At 41.6% G+C, this 21,726-nt stretch overlaps 1 protein-coding gene across 6 annotated transcripts in view; it reads right to left on the reverse strand.

Moving 5' to 3' along the window:
* Positions 1-21,726, reverse strand: part of Als2 (alsin Rho guanine nucleotide exchange factor ALS2) — a 72,060-nt gene that overhangs the window by 34,136 nt on the left and 16,198 nt on the right. For 3 of the 6 annotated variants that reach the window (XM_027396982.2, XM_027396980.2, XM_027396981.2), the window contains exons 4-10: positions 18,398-19,299; positions 13,688-14,042; positions 11,647-11,815; positions 10,520-10,616; positions 7,466-7,543; positions 3,597-3,779; positions 445-616 (exon numbers count right to left, since the gene is read on the reverse strand). In XM_027396982.2, the coding sequence (XP_027252783.1) occupies positions 445-616; positions 3,597-3,779; positions 7,466-7,543; positions 10,520-10,616; positions 11,647-11,815; positions 13,688-14,042; positions 18,398-19,299 (1,956 nt within the window). Of the gene's footprint in view, positions 1-240; positions 341-444; positions 617-3,596; positions 3,780-4,251; positions 4,386-7,465; positions 7,544-10,519; positions 10,617-11,646; positions 11,816-13,687; positions 14,043-18,397; positions 19,300-21,726 lie in introns of those variants that run through there. The other 3 variants (XM_027396983.2, XM_027396984.2, XR_003481497.2) reach the window with 3 other exon arrangements.

Genomic DNA, 21,726 nt, shown 5'->3' on the forward strand with positions numbered 1-21,726 from the left:
AGCTTTCTTAAAGTAAGGTGCAGAGACAAATGCTTCTAGCCCCAGGTAATGGTAAGATTAAGGTAAGAGACTTGTTTGAACCCAGAAGTTTGAGGTCAGCCTGTGTCTGAAAAAAAAGAAAGGAAGGAAGGAAGGAAGGAAGGAAGGAAGGAAGGAAGGAAGGAAGGAAGAAAGAAAGAAACAACAAGAAGAATAACAACAAACAACAACAACCCAGCAGGCATGGTAGCTCACACTTTTAATCTCAGCAACTGGATGGTGGAGGCAAAGGATCAAGAATTCAAGACCTTCCTCAGCTACATAGTGAGTTGGGCCCAATCTGGACTACAGGATGCCCTATCTAAAAAACAAACAAACAAATGGACTTCTTTACAATACAGGAAGAACAGCTAAAATGAGAGCCCTGATGATCTAGGGATAGGGTGATAGAAGGTGTCAACTTACCTAAACTGAGAAGAGGCCTAAGTATCTGAGATTTGATTTCACTTAGTTTTGAGTAAAACCGTCTTTCCGTAGTAGCCAATTCATGGAGACTGGCGATATACCCCATGATGTTCTTGTCCGCCAAGGCAAGATAGCTATCTTTTCCTGCTGTTACTCTGCTTATATATCCAAGCTGAAAGGGGGGGAAAATAAAAAGTTCACTGATAGAATGTAATTTATGAGCAATGATCTGGTATGTTGCATGGGCTCATAGCAGCAGACAGGAATCAAAGGTTAAGATACTCAGGAGTTGGTAAGCAGGTTATTAAACTACAATACCTTAAAAGTGAAAATTTATAAATACTGTATATTAGAGCTCTTTTGTTTTGGGATTGGTTTATTCACATATCACTATTAAATGTGAATAACTGTAGCCGGGCATTGGTGGTGAACGCCTTTAATCCCAGCACTCGGGAGGCAGAGGCAGGCCGATCTCTGTGAGTTCGAGGCCAGCTTGGTCTCCAGAGCAAATGCCAGGATAGGCTCCAACGCTACACAGAGAAACCCTGTCTCGAAAAACCAAAAAAAAAAAAAAAAAAAAAAAAAAAAAAAGTGAACAACTGTATATACTTACTTGTATTTATTTCTAGATACCTTAGACATATCAAAGAGCCAATTGGTAAGAATTACACATCAAGACTCACTTTTCATGAAATAAGATTAAGGAGAATAAGATTAATGGTATATCCCTCTGATATACCAAGGGCATATGTGTTATCTTGTCTCTTCAAAGTGCCAACATAAAGGGATTTTCTTTAAGAAAACATGGGGCAGATATTACAGCACTCAGACTGCTGGGAGTTCAAGGCCATCCTGGCTACATAGCGAATTTTAGGTTAGTCTGGACTACAATATGAGACCCTGCATCAAGAGAGGGGAGAAAAAAAAATCTGGTACGGTGGCACACATCTGCAATTCCAGGAAAGGGATCGTTTGAGGCTAGCCTCAACTATATGATACTCTACTTCACAAATCAAAGTCAAGAAGCAAAATAAAGAAAACACAGAGGAAATGCCTCAGGATACTGTCCTGGGCAAAGATTTTTTCTGGTTATGACCCCAAAATACAAGCAGCAAAAGAAAAAAAAAGGGGGGGCAAATTAGACTAAAAGCTTTAATTCATGGGAGAAAAGGCAATAAGGCAAAGAGACAATGTATAGAACAGGAGAAAATGCCTTTGGACTAACATCCAATAAAGGGGTATCCAGCCCGTAAGAGGAACTGAAAAACCTCAGGAGCAAAAAATCCCAAGTAATCCAATTGAAAAGTGAGAAACCCACCTAAATAGAATTTTTTCAAAGAGAATACTCAAATGGTTCCCCCTCCCCCACAAAAAAACCTAAGCAAACAAAGAAACCTAGAAAAAGAGCTACTACATGATCCAGCAACCCCACTACTCAGAACACCTCCAAAGGAGCTAAAATCAGTATGCCAAAATGACATCTGTAGTTACACGCCACTCACAAGAGCCAAAAAAATAGAATTACATAGGTGTCCCTTGGCAGCAGAAGGCATAAAGAAAATATGTAATAATGTAACACCATTCAGCCACAAAAGTGAACTTGTGATATTTGTAACAACATGAGCAGGACCAAAGGACAGAAGGGAAATAAAAAAGCATGACTTATTTTTGGTTGTGAGCCTAGCCTGGTCTACAAGAGCTAGTTCCAGGACAGCCTCCAAAGCCACAGGGAAACCCTGCCCCCCCCCCCCAAAAAAAAGCATGACCTAATGGACTAGAGGGGTTTATCTCAAGAATTAACAAAGTAGAAAGTAATTAGGAAATAGCCGTGGTTACCAAAGGGAGAGAGGACAGGAGGGACAGTTAGTGGACATAAGGCACAACTGGGAAGGAGGAAAGAAAGTGTTGACTGTCACGTAGGGTAGGATAAGTATTATTAAGAGGCTGATGACGATAATCAATTGAAAATGCAGACGTGGTGACACATGCCTTTAATCCCAGCAAAGACGGGAGGATCTAGACAGGGAGCTCCAGGACAGCCAGAACTATGTAGAGAGACCCTTTCTCACAAACAAAACAAAGCAAACAAAAGAATTAATTGAATGCCTCACAATAGCCAGTAGAAAATGGTTCTGAACATTCTTATCACATAGAGAATGTCTGAGGTGATGTACATGCCACATACCCTGATGTAGTCATTACCACTTGTACATATGTGCTGAATGTCACACATAATCCACAACTGTCTATAACCAGTGTGGGCTAAAGTTTTTCTTTGAAAGGAACTTTTTTTTTTTTTACATTTGCCCTTCCTACTATGAACAAAAACATTCAATGTCTTTCTTCATATTTCCTTATTACAGCAGGCTGGCTGTACACATTATAGATATTAATCTTCCAAGAAAAGGCATACACACAGTGGCATACACACATCAAAGCCTCAGCCCTTCCATCCTTTATCTAGACTGAAGTCTTTCACAGGGCATGTGGTGACAGGCCAGCTACTGAGTGGAGCCAATCAGCATGCCCCAAACAAGCTACATGTAGGTCAAGAGCCAATGCTGCCTCTGACAATCAAGGTCTCATCTCAATACGTTCAGGGCTTACTAACCAGAAATCCAAAGTCTATACAGTCCTAAAACACATAGAAAATCTAGGATGTACCAGCACTAAGGGTTATATTCCCTGTTGACACGTCTCTCTTTGAGGATGTGAACTGCTTTAATAGGAGGAAAAGGAGAAACAAGCTAATGGCCTCAGTGTAAAAAATGAGTCAGGAGTTAGAAAAGCAGACATCAATTTAGATCTTCAAAAGAGAAAGAAGTGGCTAAACTGACAGAAATGAAAAGCCAAAGGGGCGGAGCCTGCAACTTGCTGTGCAGGCCTCCAGCCTCCTTCTCCCGAGGAACTGGGATCACTGGTGTGTGCTCCGGTGTAATACATATGCTGTAACCAGCTGTTGAGGGAGCACTCTCATGGAGGAGTGCTATGCCTGTGCTTTACATATGCTGCAAGCAGCTGTTGAGGGGGCACTCTCATGGAGGAGTGCTATGCCTGTGCTTTCTGTTTGCTTGCTTTTTGTGCTTTGTTTTTTTTTGTTGTTGTTGTTTTGTTTTGTTGTTGTTTTTTTTTTTTTTTGTAGCTCTGTTCACCTTGCTACAGGAGAGAAGTACTGGAGTCTTTGTACCACTGGGATTCTCTGGAAGGGTGTCACCTTCTTCAGGGTCCTGTCGGCCACTATAATACAGCCCAGGCTGGAAGTCTTCGGTGTCCACTAAAAACAAGGAATAATCCTGGCCTGCAGCTACACTCCAGACTCCATTTTCACTGCTAACCTGAAACGACAGAAAGATAGTGTCTGTTCAAGGTAACCAAGGGGAACTCCAGTTGCATGGAACACATTACTTAAGCAGGCATGGGCAGTCAGCCATACCTTAGAGAGTGAACCTCACCCAGCAAGGTACCCAATTATGCAGTACAGAGCAGAAGGAAAAAGAAACCTGATGTTCAGCTTTTAAACTTGAACTGAACTTTAACAAAAATCTGAAAAGGTGAATATGGAAAGGGAAAAACATAGTTCTTTATGGTTTTTATGTTATTTCTGTAGGTCTCTATAAGCAGCTTATTTTACAGTGAGGAGGCTCTAGAGCCCTGCTCTAAAGGTAACACCTAGAATGTACCGTTGTCCATCCACATTCGGCTGTATGCCAAAAATCTACATAAAAAGAAAAAACCTAATAGGCTAAATTTCATTATTGCCAACTAAACCCTTGGGTGCTGAAATTCAGTTTCCCACTTGTAACTCACTATCTCTCTGATGTGACTTCACTGTGCCAACTCCCAGGATGCTGAAACAGGCAGGACCACTGAAAAGCCATCTACGTGGACCTAGGCAGTGGCTCTCAAAGAGTGGTCTTTGCAGCAGCAGCAGGGGCCATCACCTGGAAACATGTTAGAAATGCAAACTCTCAGCCACAGATTACCCAGGAGGGATCGGCTTTCTGTCTTAACAGGTGCTCCAGGTGACTCTGACAGATGTAAACGCTTGAGAAACAAGCTGAAAACTGCTGTAAACTGATGGTTTTCAACCCTTCAGACTCCACACAGTGATTCAGGAGCTTCCATCAGAAGAGCCAGTGCTCTAGGTGTCCTGCAATCCACCACTTAATATTATCCCCCATGGTTCTGTCCGATGCCCGGCATTCCCCCCTAAGATTTCACTAAGAAAGTGTGCAACAGCAAAATACTGTCCCAACTTCCAGCTTCCCTCCTGCCCCTCAGATAAACAAAGAACTAGATGACTGTGTGAGTGTGTGCGCACACATCCCCACTACTTCAAAGTATGAGGCAACTATGTGAAAGTGCATGTGTGTGCTCAAATGTCCACTTCTTACTTCTTGATATAACACTATTCTCAAAATCAAGCCATCCAAATAACTGACTTCTAGTTCATTGTGAGAAGAATAAACTACAACATTTACAAGAGTCACCCAGTCTTTGTTTTTGAGACAGGATCTCTGCTATGTGGCTTAGGCTGGCATTGAATGCCCCCACCTTCTGAGTGCCAGGAGGTGGTACTATCAAGTCCAACTACCAAGTCTGACAAGTCAGTAAGTATTGACAACAAAATCTCCAAGCAAAACAAATTCAGGGGGCTGGAGATTATGGCTTAGCTGTTAAGGGCACTTGTTGCTTTTGCAGAAGACCTGGGTTCAATTTCTAGAACCCACACGATGGCTCTCCAATTTCAAAGGGTCTGAGACATGCATGCAATGCACTTACGAACATGACAGTAAAACATTCATATACATAAAACAAATAATTTTTAAAGAAACTTCCAAAAGAGGGCCTGTGCAATGGCTCAGAGGACAAAGGTGCTTGCCTCTAAAGCCTGAGTTCATTGCCAGGAAAACACATTAAAGACAATTTTTTTTTCAGATCTTGGGCATGGTGGCACATGCCAGTAGTAACCACAGCAATCTGGAGGCTGAAGCAGGAGGGTCAAGAATTTAAAGTCAACCTGGACTTTACAAAGAGAGTATGTCTCAAAAAAAAAAATCAAACCCCAAAATATATAAATAAATAAGATAAACAAAACCTAACTCAAATCTCATTATACTTTTAGCTTTCATAGATTAATTGGGATGATTTCAAAATCATCCATGCTCAGGCTGTGGCTGTGACCTGGCGGCTGGGTGGGGGTGGGAGGAACGGGACTGTAGCTCAGAGTTGAAGGTTTGCCTGACACAAACCTTAGATCTCATCTCCACACCACAAGAAACAAACAAATACACATCCATTCCCAAATAAAGAAAACAAACTCCCAGTGCTGTATTTCTGTATGCAGAGTTCTGCGACTAACCCCCTAACAAATTCCACCAGGCTACATGGTAAATGCAAGTCAGACTTTCACACAACAACATTTTCTCTGGTATGGTTTCCTTTTGTTTGATTTTTGTTACTTTATCTTTATAGTGCTGGGGATGGAACCTGGGCCTCACATTTGCTGTATGTGTGACTATTCCAATGATGAGTTAGAACCCCAACCCTTTCTGGAAGACTTTGAAACAAGAGTCTTTCTGCAGTGTCCTGGTTGGCCTTGAACTTGCTCTGCAGCCTAGGCAGAACTTGAATTTCAATTCCTTCTGTTTCAGCATTCTCAGGAGCTGGGATTGAAGGCTTGTTGCCACCAGGTCTGGCTTTCAAACCTTTCCCTCATATGAATAAGAGCGCTTTCCATTTCATTAAAATGACAAGGATTTGGAGCAACGATTTGTTATATCATTGTGCCTAATGGGATGAATACTGAGGAAATGTTTTGTGCTAAATTTAGAGCTGGAATGATGGCTCAGCAGTTAAGTGCATGTATGGCTCTTACAGATAACCTCAGAAACTCAAGCTCCAGGGAATCAGATGCTCCCTTCTGGACTCTGTGGGTACCCACAAATATGCATAATTAAGAATTTTTCTAGGTTGGCATCTTAATCCTTTAATCCCAGCACCCGGGAGGCAGAAGCAGGAGGATCTCTGTGCATTTGAGGTCAGCCTGGTCTACAGAGCCAGTTCCAGGACAGCTAGGGCTGTTACATACAGAAACCCTGTCTTGGAAACAAGAAGAAGAAATTTTTAATTAAAAAAGAAAATGTTAACTACTGAAACTAGAAGCAGTAATGTATTAGCATTCTCTAATGTTTTCTTCAGTCTTTCGTCTAAGTAGAATGAAGCTCACTGAAGGGAGGCTTTAGGCAGTGCTCCGTGCATTCTGTTGTTTATTAGCTTTAATATACATCTGAGCCATGATTCCAGAGTTAAGACAGCTATCCCCTTGTTCTCATTACTCTAGCAGGGAAACGCAGCACCAGGCCATATGCCATTCTGATGTGCTCCTGGCTCACACTGCACCGCCTCTCAACACCACAGCGGGAATTTGCACCATTGGCTGCATTCTGGCATTTTTTCAAAGTGTTAGGACAAGGGAAAGGTTGGGAATCTGATCAAGAATGAAATAAAAAGGACTAGAAGCTACTACTCTCTCAATAGTGTTATATAAATGAAAACCAATTTATAAATCAGAGAAGGGGCCATCAACCTTTAGTTTTGCTACAGAAAAGTGTTAACAAAAGGTTTACTGTGATATAAGCTATAAAATAAACACATATAGCACCAGAAAATTATTGCTTGTCAAAACCAAATTTAAGCAAGATTTGATGGTATATAGACCAGAACACACCAAAGAAATAAAAGTTTGTTTAAAAGAAGTCACTTTTCTTTTTTCTTCTTTTGTTAGAAAAAAGATAGAATTACTATAAATATTCAATGAACAGTTACGTCTGTGAAGTAAAAACATTTTTTAAAAAATTATATTTAGTTGGAAAAGGAGTGACTTCATGTTATAAAACAATTTTAATCAATTTTTTAGAAAAACTATATTTATAAACTAAATTTGGCTGCAAAAACAATTTCCCTAGACATATATAGCACAGAATTCCAGAGGATATTGCTATTAAGTTCACAAAAGTACCTTTGAGAGCCGAGGAACTGTTGTTGGAAAATCAGAATGCCCGAGCTGACCAAAGGTGTTACTGCCCCATGAGTAAACCTATCAGAAACGACAGAAGAGCAGGTAAGACATGTGCATTTGATTTTGCATGTTAACTCTGAACCTTTATAAGACTACATCTATAATCACAGAAATTATTCACTCATTTTCTATACTATAAAGTAACATATAGTAGCTGTCCACAGTGGCTCACACCTGAAAGCCCCACACTCAGGAGGATGAGGTGGAAGAAGCTCCTAGTCTGAGCTAAACTGTCAGTGCATGGCTAGCCTGGGCTACAAAGTGACAGCCTGTCTCAGCCCATTCAAAAGAAGGAGGAGGAGGAACAAGGAAGAAAGAAGAGGAGGAAAAAGGAAGAAGAAAGAGGGGGAGGGGGAGAAGAGGAGGAGAAGGAGAATAAAATGCATGTATTAATGAAAATATTACTGCTCTTTACTCCGGGCAGTTCTGCCTCAGCATCCCAAGTACTAACATTACAGGCCCAGCTAAATCAATGTTTTCCTGATGGTTCACACCTGTAAGTCCAGCACTCAAGAGGCTGAAGCTATAAGACTGCTGAGTCAGAAGTCAATCTGAGGTGCAGGTGAGATTCCATTTCAAAACAAACAAAATAGACCATTATTTTTAATGACTACATAAAACTGCATTGTGGGTATGCCTTTGTTAATTATTACTGGATTATTAACAGGCTAATAATTTTAAATGATATTGCAAACCCTTCAACAAGGCCAGTAAGATGGCTCAAATCAGGAAAAGTGTTGGACATGGTAAGTCTGGCAGCAGGAGTTCCATCCCAGAACCAAGTAAAGGAGGAAGGAGAGAACCAACCATCCCATAAAGTTATTCTCTGACTCCACAAGTGCCATAGCATGGGCAAAGCCCCACCTCATGCACACACACACACACACACACACACACACACACACACACACACACTCACACATCATATAGAAACACCTACACATACATCATACAGACACCCCTCACATCATACACACTCCCACACATACATCATACACACACATCATACACACACCTACACATACATCATACATACACACACACATCATACACACACACATCATACACACTCCCACACATACATCATACACACACATCATACACACACCTACACATACATCATACATACACACACACATCATACACACACACATCATACACACACCCACACATACATCATACACACACACACATCATACACACACCCCTACCATCATACACACACACATCATACACACACACATCATACACACACCTACACATACATCATACATACACACACACATCATACACACACACATCATACACACACCCACACATACATCATACACACACCCCTACCATCATACACACACACATCATACACACACACATCATACACACACCTACACATACATCATACACACATATCACACACACACCTACACATACATCATACACACACACACACATCATACACACTCCCACACATACATCATACACACACACACATCATACACACTCCCACACATACATCATACACACACACACACATCATACACACTCCCACACATACATCATACACACACACACATCATACACACACACATCATACACACACACACACACACACACACACTCACACATCATATAGAAACACCTACACATACATCATACAGACACCCCTCACATCATACACACTCCCACACATACATCATACACACACATCATACACACACCTACACATACATCATACATACACACACACATCATACACACACACATCATACACACACCTACACATACATCATACACACACCCCTACCATCATACACATACACATCATACAGACACCCCTCACATCATACAATATACCCACACACATCACACACAGATATCTTTACATCATGTAGACCCCCACACACACCATAAACCATTTACATACACTCACACACACACACCATACAGACACTCTCACCTCATACACATACACCCTTACATACAGTGGACATCGACTCCACACACTTCATACATGTACATACACCCATATACACATTACAAATTATAGAGATACCCCACAGAGATATCACACTCCTAGATACACGCATCATAAATCAGACACACACACACACACATCATACAGACACCCCCATATCATACAGACATCCCACACATACATCAGACGCATACACCCAATAATAATACATTTTAAACTCCTTGAATATAGAGATTTATAGATATATGTGCATCTGTTTCTTTAGGAAATTCCTGAGTAAAGAGTTCTCGATGAATATGCACTTCTTTCATCAAGGTCCCACTTAGATTTCTGCCACCATTGCTTTTTCTGATGTCTTAAATAGCACATGAGAATAAATGCAATATCATCTATTAGGAGACAGCAGTTTTAAATTTGTTTGCTAAATTATTGGCCATTCTATTTTGAAATTCCCCATGTGTGTGTGTTTTATTGTCTGTGAGGGGAGGTGGAGACACACACATCAGGGGAACACGTGCAGGTCCAAGGACAACTTGCAGGAGTCAGTCTCTCCTGCCACCTTATGGGAAGGATGCAGGGGAATCCAGGGTTCAGGTCTGAGGACAAGCATCCCTACTGGCCCTACCTCTCTCCAAACCTGCCATGTAACAAAGGATGGCCTGGGACTCTTAACCCTACTCTTTATGCCCCAAGTGCTGGGATGACAAGCATGTGCCACTAGGCCTGGTTCATGTGCTGGGGATGGAACCAAGGGCCTCCTCGCGTGCGTGCACACGTGTGTGTGTGTGTGTGTGTGTGTGTGTGTGTGTGTGTGTGTGTGTGTGTGTGTGTGTGTAAGACAATCTGAGAAACTTGTCTTGCTCTCCTTTCCTCACCTACAAATGGAAATACCGCCATGTGAAACCTAAAGCTCAAAGGAGACAGGCAGCGCTTCCTGAAGGTACAGTTGCTCAGAGACAGTGGCACACCTGACTGGGATAGTCTCCCATTGAAACAAGAGCCACACTCCAGAGTTTTACCTGAGATTTCGCAGTAAGTGCAAGAGAATGGGAGCCACCTGCCTCAAGGTGGATCACCTCTTTACCATCCAGACACTTGACACACAATGGCTGAAGCCTTGAAGAAAACAAATACACAAAACACACAAAAGTCAACATATTTTCAGTGTGAATCATGGCCTTTCTCAATTATAGAGTCAGTGCTGTTAAATAAAAATGTCAAAAATAATGAGGATATGTTCAAACTACTACTAAACATTATTATCTAATTTTCATTAGTTCTGATTGCAGCATTGTCTATCATAATTAACCCCTGAAATTCAGAATCTATTAAAAAACATAAAACTGAGCTGGAGGTGGTACACAGGCCTAAATCCCGGCACCCAGAGACAGGAGGATCATGGCCGATTCAAGCCCAGTCTAGGCCAATACAATCCTATCTCAAATCAAAGTAAAATAGATATGTAAAGACTGTAGGACTACACATGACTCAGTAAAACCGTAAGAACCATAGGGAGAAGTAAGGCAACTTTTTATTTCAGTTCCCTTAGCTCTGCTAAGAGACATGTTAGTCCACTGCTGTAAACAATCTACTTACACATCTTCAAGCTTCAGAAATCAAACATGTTTATACTCAAAGAATGCTATTAAACAAAACGACAGTTTTCCCTGATATATGCAATTTGATGCTTTAGTTACAGTTATTGAAACCCATGCTCCTCTTTCTAAGTAAATGTAACTATTCAAGTATTTCAATGAAATATCATCTTATCCCTAACACCATTTTCTGAATTCCAAGATGAACACATATCAAAACAGACATGGACAAGTGCGCACGGATACTCCAGTCCTTTATTGGTTTGTTATTATTTGTTTTGAGACAGGGTCTCTCTATGTAGCCCTAGCTGGCCTGGAATTCATTATGTAGACCAGACTGGCCTCAAACTCACACAGATCCGCTTACCTCTCTTGAGTGCTAAGATAAGATTAAAGGCGAGCACCACCATGCCCAGCCTGCAGCCCTATCCTGTTAGACACTGAGAACTAAGGTGACAGTTTTTTTATCAGCACTAATGTTTATCTGTCCTGTTGGAGAAAAAGGCTATTGCCCAAGCTGATCCCCATCAGTAACTCCTGGTAGCACTCACCTGGGCAGGACGTCACCGTGCCCCAGCTGCCCTTCCTTGCCTTTCCCCCAGGTCCACACCTCTGTCCTCAGGGAAGGCAGGAGGGCATCTGCTTCTCCACTGTATGTGGGAGTCAGAACCACTGTCCGAGTTTTCACCCTTGCAGCCTTTCTTAAGAGCCTGGGGGAAACTGCAAACAAGGGAGATGAGGTGAAGGAGAGGAACACAAGCAGGCAGACACAATGATTTAACAGCAAAACATTTGGAAGAAACCACTAACACGGTGTTTGTAAAACATGTCCCAGCTTCTCTGAAAGAGTGGCTCTGCTGGTCAAATGAGTCTGGGAAATGCCCCCTGCTCTTTTGTATCCTGCCTGTCACTCACCAGCCTGCAGAAAATGCTCCTGAGACCTGCAATTAGAAGCCTGTTTAAGTGTTTAATCTGTCACACCACCAAACATTTGGCTACAGAGCCCTGCTTTGTGTAACATTTATCAACATCCTAGAGAACTTATATTCTAAAGAGTATGATAATACATGGGTATGGTAGCTCATGCCTCTATTGCCTGCAGCAACAGGACTGCTGAGAGTCTGAGGCCATCCTGAACCATACAGAGTTCCAGGCCAGCCTGGGCTACAGTGTAAGACCCTGTATCAAGAAAATGAACAATCAAAAAACAAAAACAGAATATACTTGAAATAAAAATACCACAAGGTTGACAGTATCTTTCCTATTTCAAAACATAGTTAAAAGTTAATCCTTTCTAAGCCAAGTTTTAATTTCATATTGTGGGAACCCAAAGAATTGACTCCATTCCATTTTGACTTACGATCAGGGAGTTTTTATCTGCCCTTGCTCCTCCAAGGTGAAACAAAGGTGTCATGCTGAAGATGTAAATGTAACAGAATGTTTGGCCTAAGGTGTGGTCTCTGCATGTCCTACCTAAACCACAAAATACTTAACTCAGGATATAGTTACTTGATGTTTCGGGTAGTGAAGAGGTAATTACTCTGTTTGCTCCTTCTATTACTGGAAAGGAAGTCTTTTGCCTTCTCCCCCTCTTTTAATGGGGGTATAAAAACTTTGAACATTAAAACTTGGGTGGATTCAGTATTTACTGAATGCCCTCCCAACTCTCTATCTCTTGTTTCTGTCTGCTTCTTTCCTCAATTCACACACCCTTCTCAGTACAAACCCAGATTAGCTGGGGGGCACAGCCATAAAATATGTAAAAAATAACTGTAATAAAGGATTAATTTTAAGACATTAAATTTTAAATTTCTTGGTGGGAAGAAGCTTTAAAAGGGGAGTATAAAAAATCTTTCACAGGGACTGGCAAAATGGCTCAGCAGTTAAGGGCACTGATTATTCTTCCAAAGGACTTGGGTTCAATTCCCAGTACACACATGGTGGCTCACAACCATAATTCCAGTTCTAGGCAATCTGACATCCTCTCTGGCCTCTATGGGCACCAGGGATGTTTATGATAATGCATAAACATACATGCAGGAAAAACATTCAAACAGAAAATAATTTTTTTAAAAAAGCTTTTATATATTTTAGATGATTATATCAGATAATATGTTTTCCCCCCTTGGTTTTCTTTTTGTTTGTTTGTTTGTTTGGTTCATTTGTTTTGCTTTGAGACAGTGTCTCACTATGTAGTCCTGGCTGTCCTGTAACTCAGTATGTATATCAGGCTGTCCTCAAATTCATAGAGATCTGCCTGCCTCTGCTTCCAGAGTGCTAGAATTAGAGGTGTGGGTCACTATGCCTTGCTAGGTTAATGTTTTATTAAATTAATCTTTTGAAAGAATGTTACTATCCTTTACAATGTTGAAAACAATGTATAACATGAAGTAAATCTTATACATCAATTTGGTAGCAGGACAAACTTTAAATAAAGTCATTAAGAAAACTGAATTCATATTCTGTGACTATTCTGAAACAGAGAAAACAGGTAAACCACCATTACAGAAACCTTGGAATCTGAATACGCTAATTTGCTATAACACAGCATGTGGTGTTGGGAGCTCCTAGGACACATCCCCAGGGCCTTACCTTGTGACAACAGTCCCGGGAGGGAGAGTCTTCGACTACCTCCCTCCGACTCTTCCTCTCTGATGTCCACCAGACTTGAGCTCTTCTTTCCTTGCATTGATTCCTGTTTCACCTGCTCTTCTCTGAGATCCTTCAGACTTTCTGGGCCTGTGGGAGCACTGCCTGACTGAGCTCCTGTCTCCCCAGGGGCAGTGCTATAGAAGTTCATAACTTTCTTGAGAGACAAGGCCCCAGCTTCATATGTGGCAGCCACTCTCACACCCACAGCAGATGCACAGGAGACCACCAGGCTGTTGAGGGCTGAGGTACTTGTGGTTGGTGGACTGTGAAGATCAGGAACAACTTCTACAGGAGGCTAAACACACACACAGTATATAAAAACACTAAGTAATAACAAGCAGTCAATAGGAGTTAATGCTCACAGCTATCTGCATAAAAATCTAAAGCAGACCCAATGCCAAGGTCCTGTCTGTAACCTTAGCATGAACAATGTTGTCCTGGGCTACACAGCATATGCCAGGCTAACAACAGCAGAAATGCTCATCTGGAATCTCAGCCTGTCCCCTCCTGGTTGTAGAGTTAACATATTATATGGAAGTGGCGCTTAAAATATAGTTCTTTACCTAAAGTACTTCCTCTTGTCTGGGTGTTATGCTTTTTAGCAGCAATGTTAAGAGGATCTCTAGCTGCTTTATAAAACTAAGCATGGGAAAAGGAGAATGAGGCACAGAAGGTAGGAAAGGCCCTGGCTGCAGCCCTTGGGAGGCTGAGGCAAGAGGAGCTCAAGGTCAAAGCCAGCACAGGTTTCACAGTCAGCCTCTGTCTCAAAAACTAAAAGACAGAAAAAAGACATACACTGGATTTAATTCAAGGTGCCCTGGATAGAAGGTTGGAAAAACTCCAATTACTTGAATACCTTCAGGAAAATCTATACTGATTGCTTGCTACTAAGAAACAGAAGAAGAAATAAGATTTTAAGAAAAGGAGGCCTTTTCTGCAACATTTTATAATGAAAATTTACTAGGATGCATAGGGGAAAATGTTATGCCTCTGAACTACCATTCCTCACACTACATTCTTAGGCTGACCTATTGGTGAGTCACCTCCCATGACACAGCAGCTGGGCATGCTACAACCTTTGTTCTGGTTACCACAGAATATAAAAGTTACAGGTTAATAATTAAATATATGGAGCTAGTGTTCTTAGCATGCTGATGGGTGATGCCCTTCTGTATGCTGTGAATATATGTTTCTCTTATGGGTTGATGAATAAAACTGTTTTTGCCAATGGACAGGCAGGATGTGGTCAGGCAGAAAGTGTAGTCAGGGCTACCAGACTAGGAGAATTCTGAGAAGAGGAACACAGAGAGTGAGTCCAAAGGAAGACACCATGTAGTTGCTGAGGGAGCAAGAGGTCCAGGCATCACCAATAAGCCAAGACTATGTGGCGATAAACCGATTAATAGAAATGGGTTAATAATTAAGAGAGAGCTAGCCAATAAGAAACCTGAGCCATTGGCCAAACAGTTTACAATTAATACAAGCCTGTGTGTGTCTATTTGGGACTAAAGGGCTATGGGACCAGGAGGGACAGAAACCTCCATCCATAGCATGCTCTGTGGAAAAATTAAAAAGTTCAACAAAAAAATTTCTAGTACCAGTGAAAAAAATAGGTTGAAATATCAAATACCACTACTTAGTAAAAGGGAAAAAAAATCATTAAATATACCCAATAACACAAAAAACTTTTGACATATAAGCATAGTTACACAGAAAAATTATTGCTTCTTATGGGGGCTGAGGGCTGAAAAGATAGCTCAGTAGTTACAAGCACTTGCTACTCTTGCAGAGTACCCAGATTCAGTTCCTAGCACCCATCCCAGACAGTCTACAACCACCTGTAACTCCTGCTCCCGGGAATTCAACACCTCTGGCCTCCATGGCACCTGCACTCACATGCACATACCCACCTGCAGACACATACCTACACATAATTAAGAAGAATAAAAAAGCTGGGTGGTGGTAGCACACGCCTTTAACCCCAGCACCTGGGAGGCAGAGGCAGAAGGGATGTATGTGAGGTGGAGGCCAGCCTGGTCTACAGAATGAGTTCCAGGACAGCCAGGACTACACAGAGAAACCCTGTCTCTAAAAACAACCAAATAATAATGATCATTTAATAAAAATTGCTTCTTATACTCAAAGATCCCAAAGATATGCACATTATTCCTTAATTTGTCCTAAATTCAGAACCAAGCCCAGCAAAGCATGGTTGCACAGTTGCAGGCCAGCCTGTGCTACATAGTGAGAAGCTGTCTCAAAAACAACAACAATAGGGGCTGGAGAGATGGCTCAAAGGTTAAGAGCACTGGCTGCTCTTCCAGAGATCCTGAGTTCAATTCCCAGCAACCACATGGTGGCTCACAATCATCCATTATGAGATCTGGTGCCCTCTTCTGGTGTACAGATATACATGGAAGCAGAATGTTATATACTTAATAAATAAAAAATCTTTTAAAAAAACAAACAAAAAAAACAACAACAATAACAAAAAAGTAACATTGGTTTCTGATTTTCTTGAAATAATTCCCAGTGCCTAGCATAGTATTTGGCATATGGCAGGTACTCAATATAATTTGTCAAATTACAGATTAAATTCAGAAATTACTTCTATGCAAAGGAGTAATCTAATTTAAAAGGCCAGCAGCGGTTTGAAAATACATAAAATTAAAGACAAGTACTTTCATGATTTAGTTCTCATGTCAAGTTGTTCAGTATACTATTATGATATTCACCCTTTGTTTATGATGGCTACTAACAGCTGCATTGACAGTATTTGAGAGGGACTACTTTGGGAAGCTCTTACCATTAAGGAAAGGAAAGGCAAGAAACATTGCCCATAAATCTTAAGCTACTATTCCCAATCTATAACACACACATGTATAGATGGATGGATGGAGGTGTGGGTGAGTACTTTTAAATCCTTTATTTCAAGGTGCTGAACAGCTCAAGCATGTGAAGCAAGTGCTTTACCACTGAGCTTCATTCTAACTATTTATTGTAGTTAAATGAATAAAGTAATGACAAACTAATTACTAGGAATTTTGATTGAAGACATAATTTTAGAATTCATAGTCAACTAATTACAAAGTACAGCATATAAATTTGTCACTGTTGGATGTAAAGCTGAAATATTACTAACAAAGATTAAGTCATATTTAGTAGGAACACACACTGTCAAAACCAACATACATGATAAAAACTTCATATCAAAATAAGTTAAAAGGAAAAATACAATTTCTGTTGTTTTTTTTTAGAATGCAGAATTTTAATAGTGGCAATTTGATAGCCTAATGAGCAGTATACAACAAGCCTTTAGCTTTATATTTAATAGAGGAATGACTTCTAAAAGGACAAGCTCTTTTGTCTTCTATGCTAGTTTTTGAGATAAGATCTCTACAGCCTGCAGTGGCCTCAAACTTGAGATCTAGCAAAGTCAAATGTTTCTTAAACATGTACAACCTAAGGATTTTCTACAGACATTTTTGAAAGATTAATGCTGCTTTGTTTGGATTTTTGTAATACCTTTTTATAAACAGCTTACTCTTAATTGGAAAAAAAGTCAAATACCAACAAGTTCAGAGAATATGTGTGAAGCAGAAGATTTCTAAAAATACCCCACTTTCTCACTCTGACAGAGTAGACTCGAGAATAAAGAACTGAAAGCTCTTGTGGTTTCAAAGACCCTGAGTTAAAAAGATAACAGACAATAGTTCCCTCGTGATTAAGTGGTTTTGCCCTGCCCACCAGCTCCCTTTTGGCGTAAGGCAAATCAAAAGGTAATCCCAAGGGAAAGCCAGAAACACTGTCCTTTTGGAACAATGTGCTTCCAACAGCAGTGTCACCCATTTCATATGTCTTCAAATGAGAATATTTTAAACAAGACAAAAGTATTTCCCCACCTCAAATAAGGCCTACTGAGGCCCAATCATAGCTGAAAACAAAAAACTAAAAACATCATATCTGAAACATAATATTAAGCCTTGAAGTTTTCTTTTTGTTTTGTTTTATGAGACAGTGTTAATTGGAGTCCTGGATAGCTTGATATTACATAGCATAGGCTAGTCTGGAAACTCAACAATCATCCTGCCTTGGCCTCCTAAATGTTGGGATTACCTGCATGCTCCAACATGTCTAGAAACTGTAAATTGTTACACATTTGCCTTCAGCTAAACATTCTGTAACCTGGTAACATCTGTAGCCAGAAGAAAAGAGTTTTACAGAACTCTGAAGAGACCACCAATGCAATCCAGATTCAGCTCTGTGAGCCCATGGTTACATGGAGTTAAACTCTTCTGGGGACTACCAAAATGTGGTGCCTCAGCCAGGATGGCAAAACACAAGCAAGGAAACAAACACACAGCACTTGGCCACTTCTAAAGCAAGCCTAGCATGTCATCTTCAACAATAAGAAGGGTCAAATAAAGAGCAATTTAACACAGGCTCCTCCCTCTCTAGACCTAACAAGACAGAATTACAGAAGCCTGATGGGGTGGGAGGGGTGGTACAGGGATGGGGGGATGGGGGAACAGGGATGGGGAGGCGGGGTAGACGGGACATGATACTTTTGCCAAGATTCAGGACTTCTGTCCCTAAAGAAACACAGATACTTAACTCCAAAACACCTTTGTTATGAAATGTAGCAGCTACCTGGTCCTGGGGTGGCTTTTCTCCATGCTCACGGTTCTCCCTCACTGGATGCTCTGACAGTTTCTGCAGGTACGCAGTTACTGCCTGGGTGTCGGGGTATGTGGGAGCTGTTCTGGCTGAAGATACTTCGGCTGTTCCCATGATGTTCTGCTGAGAGGAAGTGACATTGCCACTTGTTGTCTCAACATTTCCCACATTCAGTTCAGCTTCTACCGAAGTGTTCTCAAATACCTCTGCCTGCCCGTCCAGTGTCTCCGTGTGAGGGCTGGTGGCAGCTTGGGACTCAGACAGTGTCACACCTAAAGGGCAGCAATGGCTGTCTGATATTATCACATGGTCCTCTTTGTCTGTCATAGTGATGAGCAGCTGGCTGCACTGGTTGCATCTCTCCGGGACTGGCTTCAGATCCTGGGGAGGGAGGCACTGCACAAGTGCCAGGCTGTGGAATGCACCACAGGCAACCTGGAGCACCACACGCCCTGCAAGGTGCTCCACTTTTTGCGGCTTTGTCACTGGGAAGGTGGTGGTGATGAGACCCAGCTGACAACCGGTGCCCCATGCCCAGATCTCTCTGCTGATTGACAATGCCAGTGTGTGTTCCTCACCACATGCCAACTGCAGAATCCTAACTGCTAACAAAGGGCTGGTCTCTGAGTCAGAAATGCTGACAGGACTCGGCTCCGGCACATACTGCTGGTTAGCTACTGCACACTGGCCAGCAGCGTTTTCCCCCCACATGTATACCACCCCACTTTCTGTCACCGCTCCACTGTGGAAGCTCCCGGCTGCCACCATAACAACATGATGCCCAACCAGGGCACTTTCTAGAAGGGGTCTGCTTGGACAAATTTCTGCTGATTCGCTTTTCCAGGGAAGAGTCCCAAAGCTGTAGACCTCGCCATCTAAGGTTCAAAAGAGAAAGAGGGCAGGTTAGTGAGCTAACCAGACATTTCATCAGCAAAAACCTTCAGAAGCATAGCACAATGATTTGAGAAAATAAGAGCATTTTTAACCTATCCATCTTTTGGTACTTTGGAGAGTGGTGAGAATTTACAAGGTAAGGTACACAGGCCCACCACTAACAGCCAGCATCCTAAGCCACTAAAAAGCAGCCAGCAAACACATAAAATAGCAACTGTGTGACATCGCCTCACCTGGAAAACACAACTCTGGAGCATGGCATGTGCCATGAGATGAAAGTTTTTTTTTTTATTGTTAGGGATTCAATCCAGGGCCTTTCACGCTAAGTATGTACACTCTACCACTGAGCTCCATAGGTTCCCCAGCTGAGATGAGTCTGCAGTCTTATGTAACTTGGACATCTGAGAACAATTGAGAAGCTTTCCCTCAACAATCCCAGCTTTTGTGAGACAGGGTCTCCCTCTGCAACTAAGGCTGGCTTGAAACTAACCATGCAGCCCAGGGTAGCCTCAAACTTGTGGGAATCCTCCTGTTTTGGCCTTCTAAATGAGCTACCACATCTGGCTACAACTCTAGGCTATTTTTCTATTGAAAACATTATTATTAGTGAGTATGAGAGCTGTGGGGGAGGCCCTTCCACAATCCAAGGAGTTGGTTCTTTTCTTCCATCTTCATGCAGATTAGGGAGACCAAACTGAGGTCATCAGGCTTGTGTGCCAAGTGCCTTTACCTACTGAGCCACCTCACTGACCTAACTCGAGATTTTAAAGGTACCATGTTAGTGAAAGGTTTCCAAATATCTCAATAAAGGTTTTCAGGTATCCTAGTTAACATATTTCAAGTGTCATATCTATAACAAAGGCTAGGTCTATAGCTCAGTGCTGGAGTTTTCACTTAGCATACATGAGGCCCCAGGTTCAACCCTCAGTTCTGCCAAAGGAAAAGACCACCAGAATTCTTCCATATACTCTGGAGAATTATACATTTTGAGATCCTTAGTATAGATATTAAACTTACAGCTCACATTTTTCAAATAAGTATTTCCTAAAATCTTAATAGGTATCATAATAAAAGCAATGTAATAATACACTAGAAAGATCACTTATATGATCATGGTTATTTCATAACACTTCTAAATCCAGGTTTAAGCTGTGTCCTAGAGTTTTTCTTCTCTTAGTTCCCACAGTGAAAATGTAAAGCATTATTAATACTTAAATGTCTACTAAGCAGAAATTTAAAACTAGGAATCAATGGGAATCTTGACCCAAATCAAACTTCGTGTGACTAGGTTGGTAAAGAGGCATCAAGACTTAGTGCCTCTACTTTAGCTGTGCAGGTCATCACACTGTGCTTCTCAGAACACTGTACTAAGACCCCATGGCCCCTGGCCATGCAGCAGGGGCAGGAAGGCTCTGAAAACACAGAGTTCAGTTGGGATTCTGCACTCACATCCTTGCTTATCTGTTAATAACACCATGAGCAATAGCATGAGGTAATGAAGTTACACGGGAATTCTTGGGTTAGCCCCAGCTCTTATTGGCATTACTGTTCTGATATGCCAAAACAGTCTCTGAGGTTAGTTATGTGTTAATTGCTATAAAAAATTTAAGACTATAATTTTCCCTTTTATTCAAGTTAATAAAATGTCTTAAATTTAAAATAAATGTGATTTTTTTTTGTAAAGGCAGTCAAGATATAAATTGAGAACAAGAGGGTAAAGCTGCAGCGAAGCTTAGAAAGGGCTTGCAGTAACCAGGAGCCCTTTGATGGGGAATGTACTGTGTATGTTCATCTTATTGATTATTGAATAAAGTACTTGTTTGGCCAATGAGACAGCAAGGTAGACAGGACTAGGAGTCAAAGAGGATTCTGGGAAATGTAGTAGAGAAGTTGTGATCCAGGCAGGAAGTGACATAGCAAGGAGACTCATATTTAAGCAAGGAGAAACAGGACGTGCCCCCTTTCCCCTCGGCTCTTTCTCCAGCGGTACAAAGTGATCCACCGGCAAGGAGGGATGCCAATAAGGCATCCGATAAGATAAGTCTTATAAAATATATAGATTTATGATAATTGAGACTGAGCTAACAGATGAGAATCCTAGTCATTGGCCAAGCAGCATTGTACCTAATACAAGTCTCTCTGTGCATTAATTGGGGCCCTAACTCAGGCAGGTGGCTGTCGTAGAGCGCACATGTGGCAGTGGGGCTCGGCGGCTTATGGCGGAAAGATTTATCTAACAGAATGGTGTCAGTGAGCGGGATGACCCCATGACCCAAGGTTCCCAGAGAAAGAGGGAAACCTGCGGCCACAGCCAGCCCTGTCGCTCGGCAGCTTATGGCAGAAAGATTTATCGTAACAGCCCTTTCCTGACCTAAGCCTGGCACAGCAGCCCTCTCAGCATCACCAAG

This window comes from Cricetulus griseus, chromosome 2 (assembly GCF_003668045.3).
Source record: "Cricetulus griseus strain 17A/GY chromosome 2, alternate assembly CriGri-PICRH-1.0, whole genome shotgun sequence".
Classification (NCBI taxonomy): domain Eukaryota; kingdom Metazoa; phylum Chordata; class Mammalia; order Rodentia; family Cricetidae; genus Cricetulus; species Cricetulus griseus.